The sequence below is a fragment of the Panthera tigris genome, chromosome C2 (genome assembly GCF_018350195.1).
Source record: "Panthera tigris isolate Pti1 chromosome C2, P.tigris_Pti1_mat1.1, whole genome shotgun sequence".
Classification (NCBI taxonomy): Eukaryota; Metazoa; Chordata; class Mammalia; order Carnivora; family Felidae; genus Panthera; species Panthera tigris.
The window spans coordinates 152705645-152731036 of NC_056668.1; the positions used below are offsets into that span (position 1 = coordinate 152705645).

Here is a 25392-nt window from a genome sequence, read left to right on the forward strand (position 1 = left end):
AAAAGAGATGTCCTGGAAAAACCAGGTCAGGGCAACATAAGAAGGATCCAGACTGCTCCGTTAACTTCAGATCTACGGCCTAATTTTTCGCCAGACCCGCTTCTCGATTTCCATCATCCTGCTCCAGAGCTTACAGGCTGTGCCCACGGAGCAGGTGACCAGAAACTCCCGAATCCTGCAGTTTGATTTGGTCTTAATCGTGGCGTCCGTGAGACTGCCTGCGCTTCCCCCCGGTGCCGAGACCAGCTCAGAGAAAAGACATTCGGCGCAAGGGCCATTTGGATGGGATTTGGTAAATGTTCCTGAACTGTCACGGATCACGCTCTCCGGAACCTAATTGAAAGAGGCATCTGAGTGAGAGGGAGGCCGCAAAGCACATTAGTGGCATTCAAGAGGGTCTGGGTTTCCTGACACAGTGCGGCATCGGAACATAATATGCATCAGAGACTTTCCTCAAATAGCCTTAATTGCATTTTGATGTCCTGGTGACCGTGAAGATTATTTTTAAATCAAATTGGTGCATTAGAATTACATTTAGTTTTAATTAAGTTGATGCATTTGCCAAGCAGTAATGTGCTTAGAGAATGGAATCGAGACACCGAGGGAGTCTTATTCTCTCTTACTCTGTCTCCAGGGCTCTCCTTTTCTTATTTTATGGAGGAGTTATAAAGCCTTACAGAGTGAAGGACATAGCCACACAAGTTGTAGGCCAAGAACCCGAATGCAGTCCCGAGTCCTGAACACGACCGAGGATCAGGGAACTTGCCTCGTGGCCTTGGGTATGCCACTGGCTCACCGCGTATCTTTGGATGTCACAGCCGTTCTCAAGTCGCACAGATTAACTCAGAATCCAGGGGAACACTTAACCATTCAGATTTCCGAGTGGGATCTGACCCCCTAGGCCTGGGGGGAGCCTAGGAATCTCTATTTTGATAACATTCTCCAGGAGGTTCTTAGGGCTTGTCACAAGTGGTTTGGCAATCCTAACCATAGTTTCCTCCCCTGTAGAATACTAATCGCTGGGGTAACCTCACAGATTTGCGAAAAGAACCAAGGGGATGTCGGGGAAAATTGGGAAAATTGGGAAGACTTTGAAATAGGCAGAAATAGTAGTGATCTGGGTGTTTAGTGCCCCTTTCCCCCAGCCAACTCCTTGTCATGTGAGCTGTTTTACCTTTGCAGGAAAACTGATGGTACTGTAAATGACTCTTGTCCCTAGAAATGCATGTGAATTTTGTCCGGTGGAAAACACCCAGTAGTTACCTGTAAGTATTGACCAGTTCAGCATGCATTTGTAAATTCACGTCAGCACTCCCAATTGCGTGTTTGTGGGATGTTTGAGCTCTCCTTTGTACCGCCTGGGACATTATACTGGTTCCCTTGTGAATTAAAGAGTCAAATAAAATTTTCGATATGTGTTCATTTTATATTTCTATAGAGTCATAATTTTACTTTAAATTAAAATTTTTTTAAATATTTATTTTTGAGAGAAAGAGCAAAAGCTGGGGAGGGGCGGAAAGAGAGGGAGATATAGAATCGGAAGCAGGCTCTGAGCTGTCAGTTCAGAGCCCGACATGGGGCTCAAACTCACGAACCCCATGAGACCATGACCTAAACTGAAGCTGGATGCCCAACCAACTGAGCCACCCGGGCACTCTACCTTAATTTTAAAAAAAAGTTTATTTACTTATTTTGAGAGACAGAGAGAGAGAGAGAGAGAGAGAGAGAGAGAGAGAGAGAATTCCAAGAAGCCTCTGCATTGTCAGTGTGGAGCCCCATGCGGGACTCCAACCTATGAATGAACCGTAAGATCATGATCTGAGCTGAAACCAAGAGCTGGACGCTTAACCAACTGAGCCACCCAGGTGCCCCAATTTTATCTTAATTTAAAAAAAATGGTCAGTGAACGGGAGTGATTTTTCATAACGCACTCTATAGATCACTAGCTTCCTGGTCCTAAAAGCAAGACGTAACAATCCTAAGAAACTCGTAAGAAGTGGTAAGAATGGCCCACACTGGCTAAATTAATACATCGTCTCAATCTGCTGATGAGAACAAATTGTCAACCTCATCACAGAGGGAACCCACACGGTCAGTGCAGGATGGAGAGTTTGGGGTAGGAACAAGGCCGGTGGGCCGAGAGTCGGCCTCCCTGGGTTTCAGCTTGAGTCTCTGCTTTCTTCCGGTCAGTCTTTGGCCCTGGTTCTCCCAACTTACCCCCCAAAAGGTAAGGAACTGATGAGGGAGCGTGAGGCAGGCTAAAGGGCAAAACTCAGGCTGGCACACCCCTCCCCCTCCAGGTGGAATATGGGTGATCTTTCTCAGACACTCCTGGCTGAGGGTATATAATGAGTTACCTATCACGACCCCAGTGCAGCTCTCCCTGCCCACGGGTCCTGTCCCCGTACTTTAATAAAATCACCATTTTGCACCAAAGATGTCTTCAAGAATTCTTTCTTGGCTGTCGGCTCTGGACCCCACAAACCCCCACGACCCCAAAACTTCATCAGAACCATAAACTGTCTCATTGGAATATGAACTATAACAGCTACGTGTCCACTCACTAAGCCCTACTGAAGTTGAAGATAGTCTTTCCATAATGAGGACTGGAATAGTAGTTATGAAAATAGGCTTAACGCCCTAAAAGAATGTGTACCACCTCTTTGTGATGGGGTTGGCAATTGCCCCCTATCCGGTACCTTTAAAGTGATTCTCATGTTCTGTCACAAGCCATCCTTCCTCACCCCTTCCTGACTGGAAAGAATGAATGCTCGCTAACCAAGCTGCACAGGCACCCAGGGCCCCTGTTGCTGGAAGCCTTGTGTTGCTTGTAATGCCACCTGTTTGCTAAGCCTTCCTGAGGCCTCCCCAGGCTGCTTTAACGTCTCCTTGAAGTGCTGTGGATCTGGCAGCATCCCCGCCCACAAGAGCTCACAATGGAGTGTGCTTTCTTGCCCACTTTTCTGCTACGCCCAGCCCATGACCACCTGAGCTCTTTGAGGGCAGGGTCTGTGAATTGTTCACCCAGCAGCGAGTCGATGCTCATCCGCTACGTGGGGAGCAGTAAAGAGATGACACAAATTCTGAGAATGGTCACACAAGGGTTAAAATCAGTTTGAACTCGATTTCGAGGGAAGCTTTGGAAAAATCAGAGAGAGATGAATTCAGGCCATCCCATCTCCAGAGGTTCTCATGAATATTAGCTAATGAGACCAATGGTTGCCTGGTTTCATTCAGATGCAACCACGGAAAAATCTGAGACTCGCTGTTTCCGAGAAAGAGGCTGGCGATTCAAGAATCTAAATCCTTATTTGGGATTACAAAAGAATACATTTTTCTTTGATCCTTCCCCCCCCCCCCCCGCCAGATTTAGGTGTTCAGATACACGCTGAAGTGGAAATTAATTTGTATCTTTCTCAGAACTTAACAATATTGGAAAAGCAGCTCCCTCTTTCCCTCTCTTGGCTTCTAAGCTGTCTTTCTTTTTTTTTTTTTTTCCTCTTTTTTGGCCCCTTATGAAACATGGCCATTATCATATAAATTTGCTTGGGGAGAACTAATAAAAATGAAAATGACTTCGATGTGGGAAGCCAAAATGGGTCCTTTGGAATAGGCATTATATGGTCACTACGATATGCATCTGAACCCTTCTGTCTTTTATTTACTCCCCATCCTTTATTTCAGAGCCCCTAAGATATTTTAGGGGCTTGTGTTTACTCGGAGTTATTTACATCTGCTGCTTATTTACATGATACATCAGCACGCCAAAGCCATAAAAATTATCCTTATTGAGTTTTAAAAGGCGCGTTGGTGTGAATAATGAGCAATGGCTCTAACACCATTTTGCAGACTTCTGAATCCCAAATCAGCCTGGGTAACGAATAGGACTGGTTATGTGGTAAATGTGACAGGCACGCTTTACTTTCATCAACAAGCTAGGCGTGTGCTATCTTGCTTACAAAGTGTGTGTATGTGTGTGTGAATGAATGTGTATTCGAGTGTGCATGGGTGTATGAATGTGTGTGTATCTTATCTTATCATCTTATCTCATCTCATCTCATCTCATCTTGAGAAAGAGAGAGCACCAGCAGGGGAGAGGGGCAGCAGGAGACAAAGAGAATGGAGCCCGATGCAGGGTTCAATCCCACAATCCTAGAATCATGACCTGAGCCGAAATCAAGAATCAACTGACTAAGCCACTCAGGCGCCCCTCAAGTAGCACTTTAAAAATCTTTGCTTATGTACTCAGCTGTTCGTGCATACAGCCTAATTTTCAAAGCTCTGAAAAATTTTGACAATAAAGGTCATTGGTGGAAGTTGTTTAAGACTAATTACAGAAGCTTATCTACTGTACAAGCTCATTGCACTCAGACAGAGGGATGGGGGTATTCTTTAAGGTTATCAGGCCTCAAATTGTCAGTGACAGTTAGGGGATCCAGAGCACGACGGCCCCACATCTTTCATGTCAGTGGTAAAACATCATGCCTACAAACCAGGAACTGCAAAATCTACTCGTAAGATGAAGGAAAGGGTATCACAGCCTCCTTATTGCTGGACAAATTGGATCAAGTCCCTTTGGGTGTGCTCAAAGGCCAGAGAGAGCCTTTGAATGTGTTTTTTGCAACTATATATCCTTAGGGTAGGGTTAATGAGGTTCAGGAGACTTGGACACCAAACACATTGTGAAAAGATGCAAATTAAGAGAAGTTTATCTAAAATATACTGGGTACCCTACTTCGTACCGGGAATGAAATCCCACCTTTTATTTATATTATCTAGTTGCATACTCAGTCTCCCTTGGAAGAAGAAAACGGAGACCCCGAGAGATTGAGTAGCTGGCTCAAGCAGATGCAGCTAGGAAGGGTCAGAGCTGGAAGGCAGACCCAGGTCTATGTGACTCCCAGTCATTGCTCTTTTCTGCCCTGCGCTCTGCACCTGATGGACAGGTAGAGTGTCATCGAGAGAACTCCAGCCATTTGGGGAGGTAATGGTGGACGCACTTATGAGGGAAGCTGATGTTGCACTGAAACGGTAGCAAAGCAGACTGTGCGAAGCCTCTGCCTTCAGACAGCATTTGGAGACCCATGACGGGACCATGGCATTTCTAAGAGGAGTACTCACTGCCCTGAGAATAGGGGGGTGGCATCCCAGCTTCTCCTTTCTGAGGCTTAGTCCCCCATTCAACTGTGAATGTCCAGTAAGGGTTCGGCAGGGCTCCTTCCAAACCATCTTAAACCTTTGAGCTCCTTTCCTACAATTTCTTCTTGGCAAATAATATTCATCATGGGTTCGAGACCCATCTCCTCCAGGAAACAGGCCCTGACTAAGCCCTCTGAGCTTAGCTTGCTTCCTCTTCTATAAGTTTCATTATATCATCATGTACTTGATATGCCCACGAACTGTGCGTGCCAGGCACAGCATTAGTTCATCCATTCATTCATGACATATTTATTAAACATCTCCTATGTTTCAGGAACCAGGCTACAGGGATGGGTAGGTTAGCAACTGCAGATATTTGTTCTCATGGAATTTATAAGGGAGATAGAGGTTCACCACATAATCCCAGAAATATATAAATACAAGCTGAGGTAAGGGCTTTAAAGGAAAGATACATGGGGTCATGAAAGCAGGTAGCAGCGGAATCTCACCCAGACTGGGGGTATCAGGAAAGGGCGTACCGAGGAAGCGAAATCCCAGCTAAGATCTACGAGGGCATGCACGCCTGTGGGTGCCTGTGATGGTGATGGAGGGTGGACAGGAGGAGTGGCGGGGGGACCAGCCTGCAGGAAGGAAAATCCCTCGGCAGGTAGTAGTGTGGTCCTTCTGGGGAAGAAAAGAAGCCAGTGTGGAGGGAGCAGAGAGGTGAGGGAACCGTGGTACAAGATGAAACAGAGAGGTCCCCAGGGATGAGACTGTGCTGGTCCTGGAGGTCCTTGTAAACACTGTGGTCTTCACCCAAGGGAAATGGGAGGGTACTGGAGACTTTAAAAAAAATTTTTTTTAATGTTTTATTTACTTATTGAGAGAGACAGAGACAGAATGTGAGTGGGTTAGGGGCAGTGAGAGAGGGAGACACAGAATCCGAAGCGGGTTCCAGGCCCCAAGCGATCAGCACAGAGCCCGACGTGGGGCTCGGACCCATGAGCTGTGAGATTATGACCTGAGCTGAGGTCGGATGCTCTACCGACTGAGCCACCCAGGTACCCCGGGCACTGGAGACCTTTAAGCAAAGATGTGTGTGTTGTGAGCAGACCGAAGGCAGGCATAATGATGATCTCCTTTTACGTGTGAAGGAGCGGGGGCTTGTGTAACTTTTCTGGGTTTCATGGGGGTCCTACGGCTAGTGAGTGACTTGGCTGGGAGCTAAACCCTTATCAAGCGATGCCCACACTTTTTTTTTCCTCTTAAGCATTCGGCAAATCTCTGTTGATATATATTCATTCTGTCTTCCTCTGTCTCTCATTTCTTAAGACTGGACTGGAAGTCCTACTTCTGGAGTAGGACTAGAACCGATCGGAGTTAACACTATCAAGATCCTACTCTGTACCAAATACTGTTATTTTATTTAATCAAAGGGATTCCATAAGGGAGAGCCTTACTATATTTTCAAGGTGACAAAACAGAGGTTCGGAAAGGTAGGTGATGTCGTATTGTTAGAAAGGAGAGGGGTCAGGGTAGGAGTCCATTCTATCTGAGTACCAAGTTGAGATGACCCCCAGCACAATGTACTGTCACCTTAGTGACTTCTCCACCCAAAGTGGATGGGAAGGGAGGGATGGGGAGCAAGGCTAGAAACACAGAGAACAGTCAGGGCCTGGAGCCCCAGTCTGGGGAGGGATGGACATAGGATGGCTGCAGTAGATTCAGGCAAAGAGAACCAGTCGGACTTGAACATTAAATACATCTTGGACGCAAGGTGAAGGGAAGCCTCTGGTGGCTGGCTTGGAGCCTAGGGAGACAGACGATGACATTATTCACCCCAAGGAGCAGGCTTGTGGGAGCGGGGGTGGTGCTGTTGTGTGCCTAGGGCGGGCCAGTAGGGATGTGAATCTGGAGGTTGGTAGAAAGGTCTGGATGGCTAGCTGTTGGCAGAAGAGCTTTCCCTGTTACTGAGGAGAAACAACGTTGCTGAAGCAATGGGGTAGCCGCTCTGATCCACGGCTTGTTGGCTTTGCCAGTTGGGTCTTCTTCGACCTCAAGCTTACACTCCAAACCTTCCCTGTGTCTTCCTCTCATTTGTCCTCTGTCCTGAGGACACCTGCGTTCTCCTCCTGGACGAGAACTCAGGCGGATAAGAATGATATTTTGTTCAAAGGATTTTTTCCCCTACTTTACGGTTTACGGAGAAAAGGATAATTCACAAAGCCCCAGTTCATTCAAGGAATCATACCAAATCCCCAAGGTATTGCTTTACACATTCTGAATCCAGTGCCTGGCTTTTAAAATGGGAATACACAATCTTTTGGCCAAAAAAAAAAAAAAAAAAAAGAAAAAAAAAGAAAGAAAAAAAAAAAGAAAAAAGAAAAAAAAGAAAAGAAAAGAAAAAAAAGAAAAAGAAATAAGAAACTATGATTTATCACTCCAATCTTGCAGTCTATGTAATGCAGGCATTTCACTCCTGGGAATGAAGAGTCCTGTTTGCCTCAAAGCAGACTGTAAATGTTTGATTCGTGACCAGACGACTTGACTTTTAATGACCTGCCACTGCCTAAAATAAGCACGAAAATTTATGACCGTCACCAGGCAGCTAGGCGCCATTTCTCAGTACCCTAATAACATCCTATATTTCTCTGAAATTGTTTTTTTTTTTTTTCATCTGATGGCTTCAGAATAAAATGGTGGGACTGACGCAATAGGAAGTTGTTACAGTTTAAGTCCTAGATATCCAAATGACAAGCTCAAGGACATGGGACGCTGTATTTATTGCAAAGTGAATATATATCACCCTTCATCGGCAGGTAGTTGACTGTGGACGGTCAGCTGAAGGCAAGACACCCCTCCAGGGATGACCCCCTTCCCCCCCCCCCCCAGCAGGCGCTAACCTCTAGGGCTTGTTATACCTCTGCTAGAATGGGGCCTCCTTTGGCAAATGTCACCACCTCCTCCCGCACTGACGCCTGACGGTTCGGGTGCGTTTACAGCTCCAGCCAGCGAGTTCAGCATGGCGATTCTCAACGAGCGATGGAGAAAACTCCGGGGACAAGAGCCCGGTTGTCTGAACAAATCTAAGGTGCCAGGATTCGGGCCCCGAGCTCTGCTCTGGAAGGCCCCAAGAATCACTCGGGAGAAGATGGCAAATGAATGCTGACACCATGCTGACCCTGGGTGTGACCCAGACTCCGGCAGGATATACACGTCAGCTGTGGAGTCTCGCTGGACGAGGGGGCAGCCGAGCTGCTGAGCTTGACCTCACGGCACGTAGAACCTGGGAAAGCGGGGCCAACCGGAGCCTCGTTGGCAGCCCCTTTTATGGGGCTCTGGGTAAAGTGAAAGAGGAGAGGCCGATTTCACTGAAGTGGGAGACCACACTCAGGCAAGTGTGGGGGGCACCGTACCCGGGCAATGGCCCAACCCGAGGAGGAGAAGCCCAAAGAGCTCCAGGGTGGAAAGACAACAGCTTCCGGAAGCCACGCGAGGGGAGTGAACGGGAACCTGTAATTTGGCCTGCATGCTATTCGGGGAAGTGGGGTCCCCCTCCCAATGGAGGCTGGCTCTCTAATGTGCTGACATAGTTTTCAGCGTCCTGGAGCTCTCTGCTCTCTTTGGAAGAGGAAACAACCCATCTCCCAGGGGGCATCTGACTAGACAAGCGGCCCCTTCTCTCCCGCTCTGGGATTAAAAAGCACCGAACCCTTAAGTTCTGGGGTCGTGAAGGCAGGAGAGGAGTGAGGCGTCTTGGTTGAGACGAGCCGGTAAACAGCACGTTACGAAACCTGTAATAGCCACCAGATACCGAGTGTTTCCAATGCCGAGGCACTGTGCTCTATGCTCTCTGAAGCTTATTCATTTTATCCTCAAAAATAACTCAGGGTGCAGGGGTCGTTGTTATTCTTTTATAAATAAGGAGATCAGAGTAATGAGATGTTTGTAAAATTGCTCAAGGTCACACGACAAGTAGGATGTGAACGCGGCACTGACTCCAGCTGAACTACCCCTGAGACAGGAACAACACAAACCGGTCAGGAGAAAGTTTCAGATTTCACGAGGGGCCCCAATCCCACCTTCTCCTCCCGGTGGCCATGAACTGGGAGGGACCATGAAACAAAAGCCCAGCTCAGGGAGGGCAGCGGTGGGGAGTTGCCGTTCTCCCGCAGGTTCCACACGTGGCTGGAGTCGGATCCTTCCGTCTAGGTTCATTTGGGCGGTACATATATGTCTTTTTATTCCCTTCTACACCCCCCAGGATGCCGAGTGCATCTGACGCTCAAGCTTCACGAAAACACCCGTTGGCAGTTCTGCGGATGATACGCTGAACCACGCTTCTTCAAGAGCGGTTCCAGATCAGTCGCATCAGAACCACCTGCCCACCAGCTAGAAATGCAAATTCTCAGGCCCTCCCCTCGTGCCCCCCCCAGACCTGCAGAATCAGAAACCGCAGGGAGAGGGCCCAGCAATCCGTCTGCTAACAGGCACAGCGGGTCACTGGATGCACAATGACATGTGAGAATCACTGCTTCATTCTTTTTTTCACGTGAAAAACATGGACTTTAAATGTTCTTTTTAGTCTTTCTTTAAAAAAAAAAGGTTTTTATTACCTCATTTCCAAATCTTCATTCTCCTGTGGTACAAATTTGTACAAGGCAACATAGGTGTTCATCTGTAATGGTTCTTTGGAAAGAGATCCCTGAGAGAGAAAATTAAAAAAAAAAAAAAATGAGAGAAGGAAGGAGGAAGAAACTGGGAGAAGAAAGAAACTAGAAAACGAGTAAGTGAACGCAACGTAATTCCAGCGTACGGATTGTAAATGTTAAAATATCTAACCATTATTAAAGGCCTTGTTTCCACCAGAGGTCTGTTGTACATTTCTTAGCTAGGTTTGCTTTCATTTGTCAGAAATAGCTACAAATTTCTTCAAATGAATTCTTCCTTTGCTATAGTTGGTCACGAGACGTGCCAGGTTTGGCCCCAAGAAGGGGAATATTGGCTTTATAGAAACAGGGACATAGGAAGAGTAGTCAACAACTTTCGCTTCCTCAAATGGATGTACCAATTAGCCTAAAATTTGGTATCTAGCCTATCAAAGGGGCTAAGGTATATTCATCTGGCAGTTAGTTCATGCACGTTGTGGAAAAAACATGGTTTTTGGCATCAGCTTGATTTAGTTGCTATCATAGAATCAGTATCTCCTATGACCTTGTAATAATGATAATAAAACTACCCTTCTGATAGTTTACTCTGTGTGCCAGGCATTATGTTACATGCATTAGCATACTTGAACCTCCCAACAGCCCCCAATTGTTGTCCCCAACTTAGAGATTATACAAGAGTCTTACAAGCGGTATATAAATATTACCCGTTATTATTATCCAAATGAACATCAATGCTACATATACTTCATAATATACACAATATATGCAATAAATGTAAATTATATAATATGTAAAATATAATTGTAATATTAATCTTGTATAACAATACACAGCATATATAATATATACACATATCATTATTTAACATATTATATATGTGCATATTAGATTATATATGTGATATACTATTGTATAATCTGTTTAAACACATAATATGATAAACATATACAATATATATCAGACATAAACAGAAGTTGTACACAACTGATTCACTCTGCATCCAAAGCTCAAGAGTACCTTATGCTATATATATTTCTGTCCTAGTCTATCCTTTTCTAATTATATAATAGTTACATACATTATATATAAATGAAATAAAATAGAATATGTACTTCTATACTATAAAATATTGTCATAATAGATTCTGTAATTGTGTACTTTACACATTTTATAGTATGTGTCAATTTGTATATAACATGTACAATAGAAACAAAAAGTATCCAACACAGTACTTATCCTTTCTACTTCTGATGCACTGCGATAGTTCTGTTTAGCGCTCTCTAGTTGTCACGCTATCTGTGCCATGGCGCATTAGGCTACGTTATTGTCTCCCATTCCACACTCTATCCTGTTCTAGACCTACTAACTTGATCTCGTCACCTACTTAAGTGGCGATCTGCAATGTGATCTAAGGACCCTGCCTGGTCTGTTTTCTCGGACAATCCCAGAAGGAGGAAGGCAGGCTAACAGCCCAACCGATGAGAGACAGTCTCGGCTCAGCCAACGACGGGCTACTACGCTTAGAGCTCCCAGGTCCCTCCGGTGGACTTCTCCTCTATAAGAGCCTCCCAACTTCCCCCTCTGGTCCCTAGGAGAGCAGTTCTCTGCTTTGTTGGGTGGGATTGCCCGTGGTTTTGTCCTAGCTAGCTTGTCCCGCACTGGAATTTCCTGCTGTTTCTGAAGAAACCCATATACGTTGTTTTTGGTAGAATGATTGTTTAAGGTTAACGCAGCCATAAATACCTGGTGGTGTAAGTTCTTTGCTTGGTCTCTGAAGTCGTCAGTGCCATTTTCTGGATAAGTAAACACTGTAGGAGACAAGAAGAAGCAGGTGCTTCATGAATGGTTCGGAAACATGCTTGGAAGACGTGGCTTATGTATTCCCTGTTCCACAGCTTCTACTTTACTCCTCACTGCCTTGTCCTCATCGTCAGCGACCCTGCCTTCCTGTCACCTCCCGCATGATGCTTCCCCGGCCTTCCCAGGTGGCCTTCTGCACCCCCATCTCTGCATGCCCACACCCCGGCACATGCCAGCTAGCACGCTCCTGAACTTGGCAACTGGTTGTCCGCCCCTTGGCCTCCTTTGGCAACGCCCTTCATTCATCCTTGAAACAATGTTACTCATCTCTGTCAAAGTACGAAACTTATAGGTTAATGGAGTGGTGGGGGAGGTATGGCCTAACTGCACTCGAATTACCTTTTTGAAATACCAGATTCTTCTATCTGTTTCCAATGTGTTGGTTCCAGTTTCCTGATAGCTATTTTCTATTTTGCACATCCAAGTTTTAGCTTTTAAACTTCAAAATATTTCCCCCATCTCTTACTGCCAATGCACTGGGGCTATTATTTGGGATAAAAAAATAAACAGTGGTTTCTCATTTAGTTTGTTTTGAAATATGTACTTCTCTTCCTTTCGCACGTAAGCAGAGACTCTGCGGTCTTTAGTAAAGAACAAAGCTTCCCAAAATGGGCAGGACGGTTCACTGTCCACAGGCACAGCTATGGGAGGTGCTCGGTGGGTACTGGGGGGAGGGCTCTGCCTTAGCTAGTTCGGTCAGTCACATTTACCTCAGTGACACAGTGTGACGGCCTTAGTCTCACCGCGTGGATCTGCCTCAAACAAAAACGTGGCAAATGTTTCCAAGTTTGTACAATGGAATTTTGGTGTCTAAATTAACCTACCGCTTAGGTGACTTAACATTTAAAAATAACACATTGCTGCTTTATTCTTCCCTTTGGTCTCCCTTCAAATGATTTTAAAAAATACCAGTAAAGGAAGAGAAACACGCCACAGAAAGCCCTATGATCTATTTTGGTTACGTACTGACATTTCCACGGTCCTTCCAATGCACTCGATAATTGTGATGCAGAAAACACGCTTCAGAACAAGAGCCTTTGTAAACGTAGTGATGCTTAGTAAACGTCTATTCTCCACAGTGTATAGTTCAGAGCCTGTGCAGGAAATTCTATGATTCCTTTGAAGCCTAGACATAAATATGCAGTCATGGGAGGAAGTCTGGTTTGTAGGTAAGTGGAAATGATCCTATGGACCTTCTCTGCCTCGGCATCTGGCTAGTCACCTGACTAGTCTGAAGTGAATGGAGGCCAACACTCTTCCCTGGTATTATGTGATTCCCTAAAGCCTCAGGGTAAATATTTGATCCCATAAGCATAAAACTGGATACTTCTATAAGAATATTGACTATCTGAATGAAAAGAGCAGAGAATCTTTCTAGAACATTCTTGATTGGAGATACAAAGGGAGACTACGTAGGGTACATAACAGTTTGGACCGGCTTTACAATTTTGCATTTTCACATTATTGTAGCTTTTTGTTGAATATCGATTAGCCATCTGGTTCAAAATGTGTACCATTTTTGTGAACTGTGCTGCAAATTATTTCAAGTGACCCCAAATGTATTTTCAGCTATATGACTGAAAGCATAACACTGCAAAAAAAAAAAAAAAAAAAGATTTTAAAACCCATTCCTGTGGGCTACTTCTAAGACATTGATTTGAGGGGAAAAGAATAAGGAAAAGGTAACTATTTTACTACAAATACACCATATGCTTTTTACATTTAGTGCTTTAAATTTGTTTTATCAAAAATAATTTGGGGTACCTAGTGGCTCTGTTGGTTGAGCATCTGACTTTTGATTTCAGCTCAGGTCATGATCCCAGGGTCGTGGGATCGAGGCCTGCATTGGGCTCTGTGCTGCACGTGGAGGCCGCTTAAGATTCTCTCTCTCTCTCTCTCTCTCTCTCTAGTTCTTTCTCTCCCTCTGCCTCCTCCCCTGCTTGTGCTTTCTCTAAAATAATCAAATAAATTAAAAAAAAATTGGTTACTGATTTCACTCATGACAACTATTCAAAGAATGTGTCCATTAAGCAGGCATATGAAAAAAAAAAATTTTAACGTTTATTTACTTTTTAGAGAGAGAGAGAGACAGAGTTTGAGTGGGGGAGAGTCAGAGAGAGAGGGAGAATCTGAAGCAGGCTCCAGGCTCTGAGCTGTCAGCACAGAGACCGATGCGGGGCTCGAACTCACAGACGGTGAGATCATGACCTGAGCCGAAGTCAGACGCTGAACCGACTGAGCCACCCGGGGGGCCTCAAGAAGGCGTATTTTTTAACATTACAGAAGCAAATGAATCTTTAGTTTCTGCCGCCTCCCCAAAGGACTTTCCTCTTTTCCTTTCCTATATTCTTCCTTTTTCATGACAGAGAATAGCCAATGGTTTTTCTTTATCAAGAACAATTGGTTTTGAGGTCAGTATTAAACTAGCCTCATAAACTAAAAGAAAGGGGCAGCCCTCTTCTCTGCAACTTTTCGTGTCCCTGAAAGAGCTCACATCATCTGGAAATTCTCCATTCCTTATCTGTTTGGTTGAGTTTACTTATAAAGTTTGTCTGGGCCTCGTATTTTCAGGGTGCAAAATTTAAAATATTGATTCAGTTCCTACCGTGACTAGAAGCCAATTCAAGTTCTCAAGTTTTCTATTCCTTTCTAGGTCAGACTTTAGTCACTGATATGTTTCTTGGTATCTGCCCCTTCAAAATTTATTGGGGGGCACCTGGGTGGCTGAGTCAGTTAAGCATCTGACTCTTGGTTTCGGCCCAGGTCATGATCTCGCAGCTTTGTGGGTTCGAGCCCCGCATCGGGCTCTGTGCTGACAATGTGGAGCCCGCTTGGGATTCTCTGTCTCTCCCCCTCTCTGCCCTTCCCCACTCGCGCTCTGTCTCTCTCAAAACAAATAAACTTAAAAAAATTTTTTTTAATTATCGGCATGAAGTTGGTCATGGGAGTCTTTTATTTTCCTTTCAATCTCTGTTATGTTCATCCTTTTTTATTACTGCGTTTTGCTTCATCACTCTCTTTTATTCTTAAAAAAATTGTGATTGTAGGTTTTATTTACCTCTTTTAAGGCCCATTGTTAAAACTGGTTAACCTATCTGTGTCATTTGATAACTTCTCCTCTTACCACCTATTTATCCTTTTCCTACCGCTTTTTGGGGGCTTATTCTGTACCTTTTTTTCTGACTTAAGTATGATGCTTAGGTGTTTGCTTTTCAGCCTTTTAATTTTTATTTATTGTCTATTTTTATTATTTTTTTAATTTTTGAGAGAGAGAGAGAGAGAGAGAGAGAGAGGCATGCATGTGAGGGAGAGGCAGAAAGAGCGGGAGGGAGAGAATCTTAAGCAGGCTCCATGCTCAATGCAGAGTCTGATGCAGGGTCTGATCTCACGAGACCAGACTGTGAGATCATGACCTGAACTGAAATCAAAAGTTGGATGCTTAACCAACTGAGACACCCAGGTGCCCCCCGCCTTTTTATTGTTTAATGGAATACTTTCAAAGCTAAATACTCTAGTCACAGTTTAGCTACATCTCACAAATTTTGATATGTAGTATTTTCATTATGACTTAGTTTTAAGTATATTCCAATTTTTATTATGAATTCTTTTTTGACACATGAGCTTTTTGAAAGTATGTTTTCAATTCCTAAATTATGGTTGCTTCTGTATCTTTTGACTACTGGTTTCTAACTCATCTGCATGATAGTCAGAAAGATATAGTCTATATAATATTAATTCTGTAAAAATTTATGAAGCTCACTTTATGGTCTGCCGGTAATCAATTTCATAATTGTTCTGTGTGTCCTTAAAAAGAATGTGAATTCTCCATTTGTTAGATAGAGTGCCCTTTTTAATTTAATTACGATTGTCAAGTGTGTCCTCAGATCCTCTAAATCCTGAATCTTTTTATGCACCTGCTTTGCCAATGACTTGAGAGGCATGTTACCACCTCTCACTATAAAGGGGAATGTCGATTTCCCTAATATTTCTGTCAATTGCTCCTTAAGTTCCTGTCATTTAAGGCTGTACAGTAAGTAGACGTAAGTTTAGAATTCATGTCTTCTGGTGAAGTAGACATGATCATGTAATGATAATTTTTTTCTTTAGTAATGCTTTTTTGGTCCTAAAGTCCATTTTTCCACACATTAATACAGCTATGCAATCTTTTGCCCGTGGAGCTTTTAAAATAGATGTAGTTTTTCACATTTATTTATTTGTTTATTTATTTTTGGGAGAGAGAAAGAGAGACAGAGAAGAGGCAGAGAGAGAGGGAGAGAGATAATACCAAGCAGGCTCCATGCCATCAGCACAGAGCCTGATGAAGGACTGTGAGGTCATGACCTGAGCTGAAATCAAGAGCTGGACACTTAACCAACTGAGCACCCAGGCACCCCTTATTTTTTCACTTTTAAACTTTCTGCATCCTTGTATTTTAGGCTGTTATAAACAGTTAAATAATCCAGTGCGTAATACTCTGTAATCTAGGGTTTAGTTGATTTGCCTTAATTTTGATTACTGATAAATCTGGATGCTTTTCTAGCATTTTCTTTTGTATTTTCTATTTGTCTCAAATATTGTATGCTTTGTCTCTGTGCCCCCTCCCCCTCTTTCTTTTAGTTTATACGGTCGAATCTATTTTTTTAATCTTCTGGTGGCTACTCTCAACATTTTACGAGGTGCATTTTACTTAACAAAACCTAAAGTGAAATAGTATCCTTCATTTCCCTCCAATTCATACAAGGATCTTTGAATGCCCATTTCTCACTGAGATGTCTCGTATTTCAGTTAATGTCTTACTGACAGCTTTTTGCTAACATTATTATCTTTTTACGTGGCCAATGTTCACTTGGTTCTTTCTTTGTGCTTCATTCCTTGCTTCTCGGTCCCTCCTTTGAGATCACATTTTTGTCTCTGAAGTACATCACTGTGAAATTTCTTGAGCTGGTCTTTCTTCATGGCAGTGGAGACACCGCATTTGCCTGAATATATATATTGGAAGACAGTTTTGTGGTTGTTCCATTTATAGTTCTAAGTTAGGAGTTACTTTTCCTCCCCAGATTACTGAAGGTACCGTTCTACTCTCCATGTGGTTCCATTCCTTTGCAGGTGATCTTTCGGTCTGCATTTAATATTTTTTCACCTTTGAAATTGTGCAGTTTTGCCAGGATGGTCTCAGTATAAATCTTCTGAATTTGAGGGATGGTAGCTGTAATCGATTGTGAAACATATTAACCAGTATCTTCATGAACGTTGTCTCTCTCCCATTCTCTCTTTATGTACCTTTAAAGTGTCAATTAGATGCACATTGGACTTTCTTGCTCGTCCTCTGTGTCTCTTTTACTGTCGTGAATTCTATCACTTTGTCACCCTGGCTATACTCTAAGCAATTTCTTTGGCTATATATTTCACAGCACTAATTCTCTCCTCAGGTATATCCAGTACGGTAGTAAATCCAACAATCAAATTTCTCTCTCTCTCTTTTTACATTTCTAAAAGTTCTGTTTGGTTTTCTTAAAATTTGCCCGTTCAATTTCGATGGTGTCCTACTCCTTTGCTATACGTTCTAGTCCATTTTTCATACCTTTAAATATATATACCTATGCAGTTATATATTTCTTTATTTGATAATTCCAACATAGACAATCTCTGACCAGTCTGACCATAAAAAAAGTTGTTTCGGCTCACTCTTACTCATGGTGGCTCATTTTCACATATACTTGGTGTATTTCAATTCTGAAATTACAGAAATTTCAATTCTGGAAATTTCTCAGGTCTGGGGTTTAACTTCTCTTACTTCAGAGGCCATTTGGGTTACTTCTGCCAAGTGCCTGGTGCATTTATCCCAGTGGGCCACTGTAAACAAATTAAACTAAAATGTTACATTATTCTACTTTGTCCATGGAGGTAGTACGAATTCAGGCCCTAAACCCAAGTAAGAAGAGCTTCCTCCTTCCTTTGCTTCCTTTTTTCTTTCCTTCCTACTCCTCCCCCATTTCTTTCTTTTCTTCCCCACGCGAGTTAAGGTCAATATAGCATTTTTCTTTACTAAATTCCTCTACAGGGCGTTCTTTTTTCCTGGTGTCACTAAAGGTACTTACTTTGGGGTATCGGCATTTTCCCAAAGGGCCTCTCATCACACCTATCACTCTGCCTGCTTATCGGGTTTTGTCCTCTATTGATCGCACATGGGCCTTTTTCTTCTCCAGTCTGAGGCCCCAGGGATGTGCAGAGTAAACACTGGTCTTCACCCGCTTATGTCTCTGGATTCCTGCTTTATTATTATTTCCAGACGCTAAGGAATTGCCTTATTTTGCTGCCAGCTCCACCATGCGTTAACTAGAACTTTCTTTTAAATTCTTTTTCCCAGCAAGTTGAGGGGTGTGGTAAAGTAGAAAAAATTTCTCTAAACATCCAGCCCTCCACATAGCCGGAAAGAGAGTCCTCCTTGCTTTTAAACAGACCTTAACCTGCTGTAGATACCACACATCTGGATTCTAGGTATCTGCTGAGGAAGCCATTGAAATATTTGCTCTGTTTTCTGGGTGACAAACCAAAATGCGAGAGATAAAATCAGGGCATGTTAGGGGCGCCTGCGGGGCTCAGTTGGTTAAAAGTGTCTGAGGCTTGATTTTAGCTCGGGTCATGATCTGGTGGTTTCTGAAATGGAGCCCCGTGTAAGGGCTCTGCACTGACAGAGAAGAGCTGCTTGTGATTCTCTCTGCCCCTCCCCTGCGCACCCTCTCTCTCTGTCTCTCAAAATAAACAAATAAACATTAAAAAATTATCAAAAAGCCAAAACAAACAAAAACCCCAGCACATGTTAAAGGCAAGGATAAATCTTCCAAATCCAAGCTTGCCTTTTTTCCTTTCTGGACAAAATTTCGTTGCTTTAGTGAACAGTAAGGTACCATGGGGCTTTGCGACATCCTCCAGTGGATGTGACTAACCCAGTTTTTTTCTAAAGAATATTTCTAGGAATTTGTCTTAATTATGTTCTATTCCCTCTGCTTCTCTTCCAAGAAAGTTATAACCACATGGAGTCATACCGAAATGCAGTTATGGGAGGCACCGGGTAACATCATTACTTGGCGTTATTCGAGCTGAAACGGGCTTCTCTATTTCTGGTGCATCCACAAGTAGGGTTGTAAACAACAACCAGAAACAGCCAGACCTTCCCAAAGTCTTCCATGAGAGAGAACACAGAGACTTCTTACGCTTCGTCAGGAAGAAAGGGGTAGGAAGAGTACCCGCTTCCAAGGTGCCTTTGGAAATCTTCCTCAAGGATTTTGACATGACTCTTGGCTGGCAGAAACAGCATCTGTATGCCCTGTGTATTTTTTAGAACGCAAATGAAACATGTCGCACAGAACAGCTTGTGACCGGAAGCCACGCACTGCTTCTGAAAAGCCAGCACCCTCCTTGCCATGGCCGTGGGGAGGCCGGTGGCCGCCTGGATACACAAGCAGAGTGTTTTCTCTGTGTTGTTTCCCAAATTGCATGGACAGGGGATTAAATCCAATCAAAGGAAAATGTTTTGAGGCAAACTGTTACATAATTAATCCCTCTAGCTTCCAAGGGCACATTGTAAAGAAAGCTCCTGCTGATCAAAGGAATAGTTAATAGATCTCCAAAGCTTTTTAGAGGTTTATTGCTTGCTAAATTCTTCCAACAGACTTCTTTGAATAAGGCTCTGAAAATGCCTCTTAACAGAAAAGAAATGGCAACTGTTCAACTGTGTCTTTCAGTGTATTACTTTGTGCCTCCGTTTCCTTATCTATACAGTGTGTGTGTGTGTGTGTGTGTGTGTGTGTGTGTGTGTTGGAGGGGAGAGAGTTGGGCTAAATGACTCCTTATCCTGCTTCTTGAATTTTAATAAGATTCGTGTGCAAATTCGGATTCTGCAGCTCTGGAAATGGCCTGAGGTGCTGCGTTTCTAACGGCCTCTCAAGTGATGCCCAGGCTGCTGGCCCCTGGGCCACACTTGAGAGCAGTGAGGCTCTAGGCTGCCCCTCTGACACTTGATGACCTCATGGTGGATTGACTAAGAGCAACATGCCTCATTCGGATGATTCCTAAATATAGCTCCTTGCGTTATAAAAACCTACTGAAGAGCACTTTTTGAGGAATCCCCGGGGCAAATAGAGACCTTAACTACTGAGGAATGGGTGAGCAAGAGTGCCAGAAACGCTGGCCAGGATGCCTGAGGCAGGGAGGTAAGGGGTGGGTACATGCTGGGAACGACTGTGCAGAGGAGAAAACAGGATGTACTGACAGACTGGCTATGAGACTGGCCAAGAGGGCAGAGTCAAGTCTGACGCCAGAAGTTTCGACTTGATCAACTAGCAGAATGGAGCTCCTATTTACTGAGCAGAGACAACTGAGAGCCAGGTGGCGTGGCTGGGGCGGGCGAGGGGACCGAGGGTCCGGTTTGGGCGTGTTAACGTTACGATGTCGACTTCACATTCAAGATGGCCAAGTGCAGCGGGCGATATGCACCTGGAGGCAGCAAGGAGCCTGAAATTTCAGAGTCGTCGATGTATGGAATAGTTATTTATACTGCTGGTTCTTTCATTTAACGGCCACAGCACCTCACGGATTCGGTATTATTATTATCTTCATTCCGGAAAGGAGGAGATGGGGGCGGAGAGATTAGGGCACAGCTTGGAGGCCACAGGACCGCTGAGTGAAGTCCAGTGGGCAGCCTCCAGAGCGAGGAGGGGCCGAGGACCAAATACGTCCGATGCAGTTAGTGATGAGCAGACCATTGGCAATTTGGCGATTTGGTGTCAGTGAGCGATGCGGGCGGAAGCGAGGCTCAGAGGACAGAGCAGCCGATCAGACCAGAAGTCTTAAAATGAAGGTCTAGGTGAATACCAGTGTCTGGTGGGTCTGTGCTCAGCTGCTGAAGACGTCCGGGGCTGCTGGCCAAATTCAGCGGCTGTATCCGCGCTGCTAGACAGGCTCCTGCGGCATCACTGCCCGGCCGTGACATTCCCCTGGCGGCCGGCACCGTCTGATTTGTCTCTCCGATGGTGCTACCAAGCGCTCAGTGAACGTCCGCATTGATCCGAAAGTGCCGCTCTCCCCATATGATGCCAGAGCATCCTTGCCCTAGCAGTGAGCTTTCGCAGATGTGAGCGGGCTTGGTGGGGGGGGGGGGCCCTGGTGAACACTGATGCGTATTTAGGAAGGAGTCGTGGAGGATTCTCCCGAGAGAATCACAGAAACACCGTCCTAACTAGAGAAGAGACATAAATGAACTCCTGGAGCTAAGGAAGCAGAAGCGATAGCTTGTAAGACAGCTGCTGATAAAGCAGCTACGGAGGACTGATTGCAGACCTTCTGCTCCCAATCTGGCAAAGGCAGAGGCAACTAGTCAAGTGCAAGATCTACCCCAGACGGCACGTCCCCGTGCTCCCCATGCAGGGATGAGAGCTGGCAGGCATAACTTCCGCCCCGGAGGACGCATTCAGCCCAGGTTAACAACGCAAATCAGAACCCACAACTTTGCTAGGTCACGAGCCACCCTGAGGACAGCTTTGTGACTCCCGTACTTTTGCGGGGCATGGTGCACACTTCATAAATACCTTTTGCATAAGTGAGTGGAGATTAACAGAGGCTCGGCATCAGAGAGGCTCGGCAAGATTCATCCATAAGGGGCTGGTTGTTTCTTTAAACTCTGGCTTAATGTTCTTTCTTAACGTTAGCAAGCAACATACGTAGTTAGCATTCCATGTAAATTTTAGAAATTCTCGTAACAAAGGCCTAAGCTATTAGAAAATTAAGTAGTATTAATACAGAACGTTGGGCTATGGCTAGATCATACCGAGAAGTTTTTGAGCGTTCGTTATCTCTGCTGGGGAGAAGCCACATGGGAGGTCCGTACTCGCCTGGTACCACCACCCCCTTGGTATGAGGTACTTCAGCTGTTTCGGGGAGTAGCTTCTTCCAGAATAGGTTGCTAATCTAATGTAGGTCAGTGGGGGAAATGATGCATTAACAAAAAGGTCCAGAAGTGACTCCTGGACCCCAATGTAGCTAAGACCGCACTTAGTCCCGGATGAGAACCCAGGAGACAGAACTCAAGGGAACGTCGCAGTCACGTCAAGGAAGTCCATCGGTACTTATGCCCAGTTTGCCTCCAGAATATTGAACACTTGCTAAGACCGAATTCCAGAGCGAGCAGAGAAGGAAGACACCTGGCAGTCAACACTCCCTGCCCGCAGACCTCGATGCACAGTGTGATTCACTTTCATGCTGGGGCAACGCCCGCCCCCCCCGCAACCCCCTCACTCACCGCTGTTGCTGCGTTTTCGTGAGTCATACCCGCCTCCTGGCCCATCAGCTTCTTCAGGAACCTCCACGAGATCTGAAGTCTTAGAGAAAAGAGGGAAGAGCTGGAATGAACAAAATCATTTCAGTGGGCCAACTGGGCAGAGATTTTGACGTCAGTAGAAGAACTAAGGAAGAATTTGCCTGATTCTCAATGATTGAGAACCCGATCATTGCTGTCCAGTCTATTTGGCTAAATTTAGAAAGGGTGTGTGTTCCCTCGTGGGCACCATGGCTCCCTGCAGGTGTGTTTGCAGGGCTCAGGGGGTGGGCACATGATAGGTGCTCAGTGAGCATTGCATGAATGTCTAGATGCACAGGTCATAGTCAGTCTTCTTCCCAGGAAGAGACAACTGAGAGAACTCAGAATTCCTGCCCGTACCCTGTCGTGTCAAATTCTCACTAAAACTAGAGCTCTTTTGTAGGGGAGTTCTAAATACAGGCAGTCCCCAAGATGGTTCGACTTTGAATTTTTGACTTTACGATGGTGCAAAAGCAAGACACGTTCAATAGAAACTGTACATCGAATTTTGAATTTGGATCTTTCCCCGGGCTGGAGTTATGTGAGATGATCCTTTCTGGTGATGCGGAGCAGCGACCACAGCTTTAGGACAGTCACCCGATCACAAGGGTGGACAACAGGTATGCTGACAACCCTTCTGTGTCCACATGGCCATTCTGTTGGTCACTTTCAGTACGGTAGCCAATCGATTACATGAGAGAGTCACCAGTTCATTATCAAATAGGCTTTTTTGCTAGATGGGTGTGCCCAACTGTAGGGGAATGGAAGTATTCTGAGCACGTTGAAGTTGGGCCAGGCTAAGTAAGATGACTTTCCGGAGCTTCGGTGTAGTGGGTGCATTTTTAACGTGATATTTTCAACTTATGATGAGTTTATCAGTATGTAACCCCACTGTACGTTGAGGAAGATTTGTATTAATTATAGAGAACAAGATGGAGTATTGAGGGATGCATTACCTAGGTATGAATTAAATGCTATTGCCCTTGCTGCAAAATTGTTTCTGTAATACTCTTCTTCTTTTTTTTTCCTTTTAATACGAGAAGCCATAGTCATTATAGCTTATAGTTGGTCAACCTAACCTGCTTAGGTTACAGAAATAACAACAACATCTCCTCTAAGTGGCTAATGGTTACTGATCATTTACCACTTGCTGTTTCATGTTCTATATGTATATTATCCATTTATTCTTCACAGTAATCCTATGCTAGACCTGCCTTTCAGGTAGGGATGTGGAGCCCAGGGAGAAATCAGTAACTCTTCTCCAGGTCCCACAGCTAGTAAGTGCTGGAGCTGGGGTTTGAACCTCCCGTGTCGTCTCCAGAGCTCATGCACTGTGCTTTATCCAGCGATGTGGGGCAGCGGCTCACATGGGCTGGTGACAGCCTTCATGGCCATCCCATTGGGGGCCTGAAATAGGCCTGGGTGGGAGTATTTACACCACAGAATTTGGCCAATGATACAGATCAGAGACCAGCCCCAGCCGCCAGTTAAACGCCTAGGAGCGTACCCCTGATTGCCGATGCCCCAGCTTTCATCTGCCTGGCTCCCTCCTCTTTGAAAGGGGAATTCAGGTGGCCTCAGAGGAGAGTCACATTTTTAAAACAATTTGTTTGTATCGTAACAGAGAGGAACAAGTTTGCCTTCCCAGCCCATCCAGGGGGCTAGAGCACGTTAGCATCACCTTCTAGAGACTGATTTTTCTCACAATTTAGCTTTAGGCTTCTCCCCAGCCATTCTTACTTTCATGACACATCAGAAAAGAAGAAAAAAAACACAGATGTCACGGGGTCTCTAAGTCACGCATCCCCTGCTCCTTTGAGGCTATTTCTGACCAAAAGTTGCTCTTATTATGTTAATTTAATCTGATGAAACTGAAGAGTGTTCGCACACTAGCCAACCAACTCCCAGAAAGTTTTCGAATCTGGTTTCTGCTGGCCTTCCCAAGCCATCAAGCCTTTCACACTCTAGGACATTTGAAAGCACATTAAAGGAAACATAACGATTTCGAAACAGCCAGGCAGCGACTTGCCTACAAAGTAAAGCCGGTGCTTCGACAGCTCTGGAAGAAAATAAACGCGTGGGACAGAGCTTTGCTATGTGGGAATATGTTAGCTCTAGGACATAACGGAACTGCAAGGAAGGCAAGCGACTGAAGTTCATTACCACGTGACCCTGCAGGAAGGAAGCAACATCATTTTAAAGTACCGATCAACTGTTTCTGTTTTCTTCATTGAGGCAAGGTGGACTCTGGGGAAAGAGTGGAGTGACAGATACTTAAGGACAATTTGATCTGTCTTTGTCTCCCTGCAGCTCTGAGAACGCTGCCTTCAGAGAGCACAGTTCCGAGAAAATTTCCTGACAGAGCCGGTGGCAGGAAGTTGAAATGGGCTGTGATGAATGGATACCTTATTGACATGCAGAAAACCATGGCTTCTGCCCTCGAAACCAGGCTGTAGGGTCCAGGCATGGCTAGAAACAGAACCACTTTAGACAGAAAAGCAAACCGGACATCCCTAAGTTGTCTCCCTGATGGTCTTGCCATTGCTACCATGACTAAAAAATATGGAGGCGAACACGTTATGTTCATTGCCTACGGTGGAGTGTTTCTGAGGACGTCTCCTCATCATGCGTTCAGCACAGTCCAGAACGGCAGGGGCCAGGGACAGCCATGTGCTGCTGGTGCGGCCACCTCGGGGCCACCTCTGGGGAGCCCCCCGTCTGCTCTTGCCTCCCTGGGCTGGTTTTCCATTTGCCTTTCCACTAGTGCGAGTATCAGCCAAGCACGGGAGATACACGTGCTGCACGTGGACTGCGGATACGCTGGCTGTCACCAGAGACTTGAGAAAGGCCCATGCGAGCAAGCAGGTAAAGTGGACCGGGGTCTCTCCGCTCCGGCCGGAGCAGTTTGTATTTTTCTTTTGGACAGAGGTCTTGACTCGGAAGGGGTGACGGCTCCAGGCTGAATGTGGCCTTGGGGGAAGCACCTTACTGGCAGCGATGGCCCTTCTCACTCTCCTAACAAAGAAGATGCCACATGGTGTGTGGGGTTAAGGACACGATCTGTACCTAGATCAGTGGTTCTCAAACTTGGGTGGGCATCAGAATCACCCGGAGGGCTAATGAAGCACACAGAGGCCCCAGGCTTGTTGCAGCAGGACAGGGCCCTGCTCTTTATATTTTTACAAAGCTCTTCAGTGGATCCAGATACCCCCTCCCCCAAACTTTGAGAATCGGTGGTATAAAACAATAGAAATTAGAGGCCAATCGAGAGTCCTTGTGTTTGGGCAGCTTAGTCTAGTTGAAGGAGAGAGAAAAATGAAACACAAAAGTGCAAAATACCAAGCAATCTGCAAATCACTGTGATACATG

General features: G+C 45.0%; 1 protein-coding gene across 2 annotated transcripts in view; it reads right to left on the reverse strand.

The window, feature by feature from the left end:
* STAC (SH3 and cysteine rich domain) overlaps nucleotides 1-25392 on the reverse strand; it is a 139748-nt gene that overhangs the window by 16222 nt on the left and 98134 nt on the right. For both annotated transcript variants that reach the window (XM_042956631.1, XM_042956630.1), the window contains exons 6-8: nucleotides 21967-22045; nucleotides 11553-11617; nucleotides 9756-9844 (exon numbers count right to left, since the gene is read on the reverse strand). In XM_042956631.1, coding sequence (XP_042812565.1) covers nucleotides 9756-9844; nucleotides 11553-11617; nucleotides 21967-22045 — 233 coding nt within the window. The remainder of the gene's footprint in view (nucleotides 1-9755; nucleotides 9845-11552; nucleotides 11618-21966; nucleotides 22046-25392) is intronic.